The sequence below is a fragment of the Schistocerca americana genome, chromosome 8 (genome assembly GCF_021461395.2).
Source record: "Schistocerca americana isolate TAMUIC-IGC-003095 chromosome 8, iqSchAmer2.1, whole genome shotgun sequence".
Lineage (NCBI taxonomy): Eukaryota > Metazoa > Arthropoda > Insecta > Orthoptera > Acrididae > Schistocerca > Schistocerca americana.
In genome coordinates this window covers 385,530,100-385,542,377 of record NC_060126.1, presented here as the reverse complement: position 1 = coordinate 385,542,377, position 12,278 = coordinate 385,530,100, and the positions used below count along the sequence as shown (strand labels likewise).

Here is a 12,278-nt window from a genome sequence, read left to right as displayed (position 1 = left end):
TTGCAGTCTTTTGGAGTTAGTGATTTCCTCCTCCTGATAGAAGGGTTGAAGGGAAGGAAAGAGGCGTGAAGGAAAAGCACTGGTGAGGTTTAGGAATGGGGAGAGTTCAGAAACGTCGTCCAGAACCTGTGGTCAGGGGAGACTTACCGGACCGGATGAGAAGGAAAGACTGATTGATAGGGACTGCATTGGACATGACTTGAAAACCTGAGCCCTTAAAGGTGGAAGAGTTTACTGTTAAAACATCATTCATGAGTTTATAAGAGCAGAAAGCTGAGTGCATTGTGTTGAATATGCAGGACTGTCTCCTGCATATTCTGGCCACCACATTTATGTGTATGTTTCACAGGCCAGGTATGACCCCTGCCACACCTAGAAGGTTATCTGTAAACAGACAAGGCAAGTTACTGCATACAGTCAAGCCTCCCGCAGTTGCCACGTCATTGGGGATGCCAGTCTTGCCACTACATGGTGTGCGAATTGCAACACACACCACTGCAGCCGCAGGCACTAATTTGCATAGTCACATGCTCACGTGATATCATCCATGTATCCTTCAACAATCATGTACTTAAGTTGGCACTCTGCCCATGGGAAGCCAGTTATGTCCTGATCTCTGAGCAACCAACAGCCACCTCAAGTCTCTGCTATGGACACTGCTTGCTGTTGCCACTTTGCTGTCCAGCAAGATGCCAGGCTGCCCTCATCCTGAACCACATCTGACCTTGCAGTTCCACCAGCCACTCCAAGGGCACTGCTATGCAATAATTGTTGTGACTACCCACAAGCTCATCATCTTTTGGGACCATGTTGTTACCAGCAAACTGCCTACGAGCTCTCATCCTGATAATACTGTGTTGTCACAGCACCTCCAACTCATCAGGAGACTGCCTATGAGTTACCACCCTTATGGGACTGTGTCATTGTTAATTTTCCCTGTGTCCAAATAGATTGCTGTTCTCAAATTTTGTACACATTGTTCTCAGAAGTTGTATTTAGCTTAGTTCTCGTAATAAACAGTTGTTATTCTAAGATGTATGTCTGCCTTCAGCAAGTCTCACTCCTCTAGAAAAGAATAGAACACATTGTATGTGATAGAGGTGAGAGGGGCAGAGAAAATTTTCTTCACCCTCTTTTAGCTTTCTGCATCCTTAATTTTCTAACCTATCTATTCTTCTGTGGCCCCTCCCACCTCTGCCACATGCAATGCAATTAGCTTTCTGCTCTTATTAATGGTGCACAGTGTTTTGGCAGTAATCTCTGTCTTGCATATTACCCTATCTTCCATCTTTAAGTGTTCAGTTTTTCAGATCTTGCCCACTGCAGTCCCCAACAATCAGTCTTTCCTTCTCATCCCATCTGGTAAGTCTCCCCTGACCTAGGGCTCTGGTCAATTTTTATGAACTCTCCCCATTTCTTAAACTTCACCAGTCCTTTCCTTCACTCATCTTTCTTTCCCTTCAACCTTTTTGCCAGAAGGAGTCACCGGCTCCAAACATTGCAGATTCAAATAGGTTTATTTGTGTATTCTCCTGCTGCCACTTTGTGAGTAAATTTTTAATCCATCCAATTACACTACACTATTGTATACTGGTATCTCCTGTGAAACTTTCCAGCCTTTGGCATGCATCTTTCATTGACTGGGCAGTTTGTATATCATTCCTAAAAATAGAGTTATTTTGCCAGCACATTTTGAAAGGATCTAAGGGGTATATAGTCTCGACCAGAAGACTTTTCTTTATTAAGTAACATGAGTTGCCTTCACTGTACAAAGTGATCTGCTTTTGAATTAATCAGGTTCACAGTTGTCCTTGATTCAAGTCCTTGAACTTCTTTGGTGAAAAAATTCAGAAAATCAACAATGTGGGGAAAGATAGATTTCTACTTACTGTAAAGGAGATGCATTAAGTTACAAACATGCACAATTAAATGACAATTGTATGTTTGCAACTTAACATATCTCCTCTATGGTAAGTAGCAATCTACCTTGTACTACATTGTTGATATTCCTACCTGGAGTTTCCATTGTTTGAAATGTCAGAAAATGATGTTTAATAACTGTGCTTAGTGGTTGTATCATCCGTGACACTACCATTACTATCATGGAATGAAAGTAATGATTTTCTCTTGACAGAACTTCTTTGGATTTCCTACTAGATTTTGAGATGAAATTTGTTATGGAAATTTTTAAAAGCAATTGCACTGACATCTGCCCAGAATTTTGAGATTATGTAAACTCTTGCTAATTTTAGACATTCATGTCATGTACTAATTACTGTGTAGTGTTCTACATAGGCATGATAATTAATCAGTTGAATACTTGTATAAATGGGTAGGCTGTGGCCAATCACAATTTCAACTACTCAACTGATGAACAAGCTGGAACCACAGCAACAGTGACTTCAACAGCTGGGTCAAGGGCCAAGGCATCTGGACTCTGACCCTGGCATGTCTCTCCTGTTATCTTTCATTCTCAAAATTTCCTGATCTGAACCTCTGCTTGTTCCCTTAAACGTTAAGTCATTTCTCACTCTTTTGCCCTAACCTTTTCCCTACAGTAATGTTTCACCTCATTAACATCCTCTCTCTATATTATATTCTCCTACCACTATTTCTCTGTCTTTTTCACCCTCTATTTTGTACTGTAGGTCTAAATTTTATGATTGTTACCAGAAGTAACTGACATTTTCTAACTGCTGTGGAAAATATGTCTTCCCCCTTTCCTACCTCTTTATACTATATCCTCCATGCCATATATAACTTCCCTTCTCCTAGCTGCTCCAAGTCTTTCATCTCTCTCCACAGCCATCTGCTCAGGCTATTGTCCATAATCAGTGTTGCAATGGTTCAAAATGGTTCAAATGGCTTTGAGCACTATGGGACTTAACATCTGAGATCATCAGTCCCCTAGAACATAGAACTACTTAAACCTAACTAACCTACGGACATCACACACATCCATGCCTGAGGCAGGATTTGAACCTGCGACCGTAGCGGTCGCGCGGTTCCAGACTGAAGTGCCTAGAACCGCTCGGCCACACCGGCCGGCTCAGTGTTGCAACAGCCGCGTACAAGATAGTACTTATATCAGCAAAACAGTATTAGCTAATACAGTTATAACATATTTTAGTGTGTTTTGCACCACTTCCCATTAATCGTTTCTTTATTGTTCCATCATGAAGTTTCTGTTAGTATTGTTAGTGGAATACATATGCAGTTGTGTGAAATGATCAGGCTCAATGATTAAGGAACTATGAGTAGAATGTTGAAAATGCACTGTATGCTTGTTTTGTCAGTACAACTTCTTGAATTTCTGTAATCAGATGCTCTACCAGTTACATGCAGAATCATAAATTGGATAAAAAAATCAGGAGGTTCACAAGAACTTACCAACAAACTTGATTGCTGAAGCTCCAATTTTACCTTGAGTGCCATTTTTTGTTATTGCTGAGTACTGCATTGGAAATATCAGCCAGTGTGTAGACAGGATACTAGGAGCTGTTACAGAAATGTGAAGACACTAAGACTTTTACTACCATAACAATTGTTTATAAAGATAAGAGTGTACAAAAGTGCTGGACAACAGTAAAATAGTAAATACGAGGTACGCCAATAGAGAAACCGAACTGGTTGTTGTGCACCTTTCCAGCTTCATTGATGACTAAGAGAAGAGTGGGGGGATGACCTTGGAACTCTTCCTGACATGCGTACAAAATTTCATGCCGCTATGGTGGTTAGTCTGGCTGTTAGCCTTCTTAAAAACGGGTCATATGTCTGAGCTCCATCGGAAGTATGCTATGCTCTAAAGTGGAACAATCTGTTAACATCAAATTCCTCACACAACTTGTAAAATCCACCTCCGAACTTACAGTTTGCTGAAACAAGTTTATGGTGATCAGCATCTCTCTTATATGCAAATTTTTGAGTGGGTTATGAGGTTCAACAAGGGTGACAGGAAAGATGTTGAAGATTATCCGAAATTGGGCCATCCTGCCACTTCAAAAACTGAAGAGAATGTGGTGAAGATCAGCAGAATGGTTAAAAAATGTGACCTGAGCAATCAAGCAATTTTAGAACTTGACTGCACCAATACAAAAATGATTATATTTTGCACGATGATCTTGGTTTGACAAAGATGTGTGCTAAAATGGTGCCAAGAACCCTCACAAATGAGCAAAAGCAACATCAAGTGGATGGCTGTGCTGCTACTGCTGAAAACATTGAAAATGACCCTGATTGTCTCAGCAAAGTAATTATATGTGATGGAACATGGATTTTCCAATACAATCTATAGACTAATTGATAACACAGGCCAACGAAAAAAAATTTTTTTAAAACTTTTTTTTACTTTGATAGCTGATCTTTGTAAACTTTTATGAGCTGAATCCAAATCTAGCCTTAGGTTTTTATATTACCCATATTTTTCGAGCAATATGCTTTTTATTATATAATATAAAAATCCTATGCTATACATTAAATGGGGAAATTAAAGAAATGTTTTGTTACAACATAAGCATGGTTTTTATTTACATTAAGCTACTTAAAACAATATGTGTTAATAGAGGTTTCACTTGTCAGCTGGAATTGGTTTGTATTCTCTCTCTCTCTCTCTCTCTCTCTCTCTCTCTCTCTCTCTCTCTCTCTCTCTCTCTTTTTTAAAAAAAGCTTCTTGTGTAGCTTTTTCTATGATGAGTCGCTTGCTGAACTTCTCGGTGAAGTGACCAACAGTAGTCCCCATCACGTTGGTGTTCCAGTGGCCTTGGTAGTGTTTTTCTGTCACTTTTATATCCTGGTGAAAACACTCTCCTTGCTCCTCACTAACATCTACAGTATTGTCCGGGAAGTAATCAAGGTGAATGTTCCAAAAAGTGAACCTTCAGGCTCATTAAACATCCTCAAGCTTTAAATTTCTTTAACATTGTAGCTATAATAGAAATATATTCTGGGTCTTTTTCATGTCCTAAGAACTTTGTAATGACTTGCTTGAATGATACCCATGCTTCTTTCTCATTTAAGGTCATTGTGGATTCAAAGTTAACATCAAACATCAGTACCTTATGTGGCACCCAAGATTTATCTTTATCACCAAGTTTAGATCCAAAGTATGCTAGATAAACCTTTTTCACAAAGTCTGTAATGTTTATTTGGTGTTTTTTAATTACAAATTCACCACAAATATAACAAAAACTGTCAGCAGAGTTTTTACAACCACGATTAGACATTGTACTGAGAACATGTACAGGAAACGAGAAAGTGAGGTTAGGTTGACTGTAAACAAAACACCATCTGTTAACACAAAAGTAGAATCCACCTTTTTTTGCCAGAAAATGTTTTTCAGTAGTTCTACCAATGTTATCTATATTAATTACTCCTCCTTTTTAAATTATTTTAACTATATAAAAGCTGTTAAATTTTTTAAAACGCTTAATTTAATAAATTTAAGTGTAAAATGTGAAGACATGATGGGTGATACAGTTTTTTAAGTATCATATTTGGATTTGCCACCTTAAAAAACATAACAATAAGGTATTTTCAGCAAAAAAGTTTTTCCATTATTGGCCTGTGTAATCCATGCATTGGTAGAGCCCTCAATTCCCTAGGAAGATGAAAGCGCACATGATCAAATCAAAATTCAAAGCAATGATGATTATTTTCTTCAATATCCGAAATGTTATTGACACTGATTTGATGCCTGAATGTCAGACTGTCAGTCAATCTTTTTATGTAACTGTTCTGAAGACCTTTCCTGAACGTGTGCAATGAAGGAGGTCAGATCCGTGGACAAATATCTCATGGGTTCTTAATCAGGACAACATGCCAGCCCATAACGCAATGTCCGTGAAGCGGTTTTTGGCAAAAAATGACATTCCAGTGATGGAACATCTGCTGTATTCAGCTGTATTCATGCAGCTTCTTTCTCTTCCCAATTCTGCACTCAAAGGAACCAGGTTTGAGTCCATGGATGCAGTGAAGAAAAAAGTGATGAGCTTCCTCAATGGCATAAAATGAGACTTACAGCACTGCTTCCAAAAGTGGAAAATTTTCATGGAGTGGTGCAGGTATCAGGGAGGGGACTATACTGAAGGTGGCTACATTTCAGTTGTGCAAGTTTTTTAAATAGAGAGTTACAGCATGAGTGTGGTTTCTTTATTGCCACACCTTGTATTTATCCTGTTACAGTGAAAAAGATGACCGAGTGTCACAAATTCTCCCTTACTGAAATGCACTTCGACATGGCAGCATACTTGGCACTAATAAGGCTTTAAAGAATTGCAGAAATTATCTGCAGTATTTTAAAAAATTGAGTAGCATTTATAATGGATTTCAGCTGTTACAAGAAGTAACTTGATGTTACTCAAGTATGGGGGCAGTCCAGAATAGTGTGAAATAAAGAAGTAAAAACTTCAGCAGCCAAGATCACTAACTGTAATTTTGCAATCTGTGAGCCATACAGACTGAAATAATAATCATAATGAGGTCAGATATACATTAGGGTGTGACACATATTTACATAGCATGGATATGTACAACATGATGATGATGATGATGATGGAGTCACATACTTCTTTACAGAGCGTAGGGGAACGACGCGAGAGACCCGCACCACGTTACTAGGCAAGGTCCTAGTGGAGGTGGTTTGCCATTGTCTTCCTCCGACTGTATTGGGGATGAATGATGATTATGAAGATGACACAACAACACCCAGTCATCTCGAGGCAGGAAAAATCCCTGACCCCGCCGGGAATCGAACCTGGGACCCCGTGCTCGGGAAGCGAGAACGCTACCGCGAGACCACAAGCGGCGGACATGTACAACATACCTTAAGCAAATACACCTTAATGAATATGTATCATCCGAACAATATATCATGTGACATCATAATAAGTCATTCTGGGAGCATGAATAACATGATACATTGACATTTTAAACATAAAATAAGGTTTACATGACATGTCAAACATTTTGAACCGACTGCACAAGCTCATTTTCATGCAACAGATAAATACAACTGTAAACCATTATAAAAGTTATTAACACTTTTTTATAATTAAAAAGTTTATAAAATTATAAAAGAAAGTGTTGTACATCAGTTGTAATAATTTTCTGCATATACAGACAAACCAATCACACAGCAATTGCAATATAGAAAATGTAATGTCAGAATGAACTTACAGAATAAACTTACAGAATATCACGTAAGGTTAAGTTGATAAGAATACAGAGACAGTTATGAATGTACATGTCATAATATATTTAGGGAACTATTAATTGTTGCACTCGTAAAATACCATCTGCAAATTACTATATTGTTGCTGTTGTTGTGGTCTTCAGTCCTGAGACTGGTTTGATGCAGCTCTCCATGCTACTCTATCCTGTGCAAACTTCTTCATCTCCCAGTACCTACTGCAACCTACATCCTTCTGAATCTGTTTAGTGTATTCATCTCTTGGTCTCCCTCTACGATTTTTACCCTCCACGCTGCCCTCCAATGCTAAATTAGTGATCCCTTGATGCTTCAGAACATGTCCTACCAACCAATCCCTTCTTCTGGTCAAGTTGTGCCACAAACTCCTCTTCTCCCCAAATCTATTCAATACCTCCACATTAGTGATGTGATCTACCGATCTAATCTTTAGGATTCTTCTGTAGCACCACATTTCGAAAGCTTTTATTCTCTTCTTGTCCAAACTATTTATCCATGTTTCACTTCCATACATGGCTGCGCTCCATACAAATACTTTCAGAAAAGACTTACTGACACTTAAATCTATACTCGACGTTAACACATTTCTCTACTTCAGAAACACTTTCTTTGCCATTGCCAGTCTACATTTTATATCCTCTCTACTTTGACCATCATCAGTTATTTTGCTCCCCAAATAGCAAAACTCGTTTACTACTTTAAGTGTCTCATTTCCTGATCTAATTCCCTCAGCATCACCCTACTTAATTCGACTACATTCCATTGTCCTCATTTTGCTTTTGTTGATGTTCATCTTATATCCTCCTTTCAAGACACTGTCCATTCCGTTCAATTGCTCTTCCAAGTCCTTTGCTGTCTCTGACAGAATTACAATGTCATCGGCGAACCTCTTTTATTTCTTCTCCATGGATTTTAATACCTACTCCGAATTTTTCTTTTGTTTCTTTTACTGCTTGCTCAATATACAGATCGAATAGCATTGGGGAGAGGCTACAACCCTGTCTCACTTCCTTCCCAACTACTGCTTCCCTTTCATGTCCTTTGACTCTTATACCTGCCATATGGTTTCTGTACAAATTGCAAATAGCCTTTCACTCCCTGTATTTTACCCCTGCCACCTTCAGAATTTGAAAGAGAGCATTCCACTCAACATTGTCAAAAGTTTTCTCTAAGTCTACAAATGCTAGAAACATAGGTTTGCCTTTCCTTAATCTATCTTCTAAGGTAAGCTGTAGGGTCAGTATTGCCTCACGTGTTCCAATATTTCTACGGAATCCAAACTGATCTTCCCTGGGGTCAGCTTCTACCAGTTTTTCCATTCGTCTTATAGAAGGAAAGTTGCAACTCACCATATACCGGAGATGCTGAGTCGCAGATAGGCACAACAAAAAGATTTTCACACTTTAAGTTTTCAGCCAATGGCCTTTGTCAACAATACACAAACGTGGTTTCATTGCCTGAGACTGCAGCCACGTGTGTGAGTTGCATTTGCATGTGTGTGTGCATATGTGTGTCTATTGTTGACAAAGACCATTGGCTGAAAGCTTTAAGAGTGAAAATCTTTTTGTTTTGTCTATCTGTGACTCAGTATCTCCGCTAAATGGTGAGTAGCAACTTTCCTTCTCATAATATTGTTCCATTCCATCCTGGATTTTCCATTGTTTGATATGCAAATTATAGTATTAAAGATGTTTGTTCTGTAATATCTGCATAAAATATAATTCACAGTTTCATTGATATTGTACTTACATCATCGTATTGCAAATTATTGTGTACACTTATGTATTATGCATCTTCTTGTTTTATTCTAGATGCTTAGTATACAAACCTAGACTTTGAGCACTAGTTTATATTAGCACCTAGATGTCATGCTGTACTGTTGGTGCTCTAGAATACTGTGATTTTTAGATGAGAGAAAATAATTTTAGACAAGAGAAAGTAGTCAATTATTGATCATATAATGTGCTACTGCTTCATGAGTAGATTTTTTTTATCTATCCATTTACATTATATTATCAGTGATTTTTAGATTGTAATTTAAGAGTGCAACAGTTAATTGATCCCTTTTCTGACCTATGTATATTATGACATGTACTTTTGGCATTGTCTCTGAATTCTTAGCACCTAAACCTTAAGTGACCATATTCAGGCTTATTTCTGCATCTACATCTACATCTATACTGCAAACTACCATGAGATGCATGGCAGAGGGTATGTCCCGTTGTAATAGTTATTAGGGTTCTTCTTGTTCCATTCACATATGGAGCACAGGAAGAATCATTTACTGAATGCCTCTGTGCATGTGATAATTATTCTAACCTTATTCTCATGATTCCTAAGTGACCAATTCTGATAATATATTTTCTCCACTGTACTTGTCTAATAAATGGTCTGACTATATATGCAGAAAGTTAGTAAAATTGAAATACAACACTTTCTTTTATAATTTTATAAGATTTTAATTCTATTAAAAAAGTTTTACTAATTTTTATTATGGTTTATAAATGGTTATTGTTGAGCCCAATTGTATCCCTGTGTAACAACTTTGTATTTTTGACTATAGTGGTCCAATGAAGGCCATAAAATAAATAATAATAATAATGGTTTCTGAAAAAAGAAAGTTTGTTATTCCAATATATTCTGATTTAGATAACTTGCATTATATAATTACATACAAAAATGTGTGCATTGCATTTGTTGGTATATTCCTGGGATGTAATGTCTCCATTATGCTTTATATGTTACGATGTATTCCCGTCTATTCACTACTACAGTGCCAACTGATGGCAGTTCGTAATATCTGTGTTGTTGACTTCTGAATCTCAGTCTTCATTTATCTGTTGTATGAACATGAGCTTGTGTAGTCAGCGCACAATGTGTAACATTTTATGTAAACTTTGTTTTACTCTTGACCTGCTGATGTATCACATTCTTCATGTTCCTGGAATGACATGATATGTTGTACAAATGCTCGAGATTCGTTGAGGCATATTTGCATAAGGCATGTTGTATATTTCCATGTTATGTAAATATGTACCACTCTCTATTATATCTGACCTCAGCATGATTATAATTTAGAACTATTTGTTTTATAGATCCGATGATGACAACTTAGATTGCTGAAACCAATCATCAAAAAAATTAAGTTAGAGTGGCCGATCTTAACTTCAAAGTTTTTACTTCTATATTTCATATGACAAGAAGCTACACCATTGACTCTGTTTGATAATTGCATTAGATATTAATCCTACTTAACAAAATTCAATAAGGTTTTATTGTACCTACTAACTAGAGAGGTGTGCACATATGGAATCACATGGACCATTAGGAGTAGGATTAGGTTCATTTTTCTTCGTGGCAAAGTGATATTTCCAGCAGAGAGTACGGGTGTAGGACAGTAAATCTTTGACAAGGGCTGTTTGGTTGAATCTGGGAGTGGGGCTGAAGGTGAGGCCTTTGGATAGGACAGAGGTTTCGGATTGGGAGAGAGGTTTGGAGGAAAGGTTAACTACTGAATTAGGGTGTTGTGGTTCCAGATTGTGTTGATTGGAATTTTGAGGTTTTGGGGGGAGTGGAGCTGGAAGTGGGAGATTGAGTAGATGGGAGAGACTGGGTCTGTGTGCAATGAGAGGAGGTTGAGGTTTGCTGGAAAGGTTGTGAAGGGTGAGTGAGTTGCCTTTCCGGAGGTGGGAAACCAGAAGATTGGATAGTTTTTTGAGGTGGATGGTGGCATGCTGTTCTAATTTGCGATTGGCCTGTAGGAGGATGCTCTGAACAGCCGGTGTGGATGTGGGAGAGGAAGGATTGAGGATTTTTATTAAGGATAGGAGTTGACGGGTGTGTTCATTGGCTGAGTTGATGTGTAGGTGAAGGATTAGGTGGGTGAGGGCAATGGATAGTTCAGTTTGGAACTGGTATAGGGACTGATAGAAAGAAGGATTACAGCCAGGAATATTTAGAAAAAACTGTGTGTAAATGTAATGGTTTTGTGGTCGCAGATTTTGAAAAAGGCTAACAATTGTCTGATGAAGAACTAATGACGTTAAAACCTGTGGGAAGCGGGTAAAAAAGATCAGTGACGTAGGAAAAACGGAAATGGAAAAAAAGCGAAAGTTATTGGAACTGGCCGAAATGACTGTTTAATAGCTGAAAGGAACTGTTTGTGAACTGGAAACGGTGGATTTTGTAGCAGCAGTATTGTTGAAAGCAGGAAAAAAAATTTTTTTTGGTTATGGTTTGGAAGTGGGTTACGTATTATTGAGTATATATAGGTGGGATAAAATTGTATGGTAGATTCGGTAAAGAGGAGAAGGTGAATACAAAGTGAAACTACTTGCAAAAAAAGAAAGAGAAAATAAGATGACAGGAAAGATTTCGAAATGCAACAGTGACAATAACAAACGTAATTGTTGGGTTCAAATTAATGATTGAATATAATAGAGGGAAACATTCCACGTGGGAAAAATATATCTAAAAACACAGATGATGTGACTTACCGAACGAAAGTGCTGGCAGGTTGATAGACACACAAACAAACACAAACATACACACGAAATTCAAGCTTTCGCAACAAACTGTTGCCTCATCAGGAAAGGGGGAAGGAGAGGGAAAGACGAAAGGATGTGGGTTTTAAGGGAGAGGGTAAGGAGTCATTCCAATCCCGGGAGCGGAAAGACTTACCTTAGGGGGCAAAAAAGGACAGGTATACACTCGGACACACACACACACACACACACACACATACACACACACACACACACACACACACATATCCATCCGCACATACACAGACACAAGCAGACATTTGTAAAGGCAAAGAGTTTGGGCAGAGATGTCAGTCGGGCGGAAGTAAAGAGGCAAAGATGTTGTTGAAAGACAGGTGAGGTATGAGCGGCGGCAAATTGAAATTAGCGTAGATTGAGGCCTGGCGGATAACGAGAAGAGAGGATATACTGAAGGGCAAGTTCCCATCTCCGGAGTTCTGACAGGTTGGTGTTAGTGGGAAGTATCCAGATAACCCGGACGGTGTAACACTGTGCCAAGATGTGCTGGCCGTGCACCAAGGCATGTTTAG

At 38.4% G+C, this 12,278-nt stretch overlaps 1 protein-coding gene across 1 annotated transcript in view; it reads right to left on the bottom strand.

The window, feature by feature from the left end:
* Positions 1-12,278, bottom strand: part of LOC124545062 (very low-density lipoprotein receptor-like) — a 70,608-nt gene that overhangs the window by 44,752 nt on the left and 13,578 nt on the right. Inside the window, exon 2 of the mRNA XM_047123859.1 lies at positions 3,391-3,498. Coding sequence (XP_046979815.1) covers positions 3,391-3,498 — 108 coding nt within the window. The remainder of the gene's footprint in view (positions 1-3,390; positions 3,499-12,278) is intronic.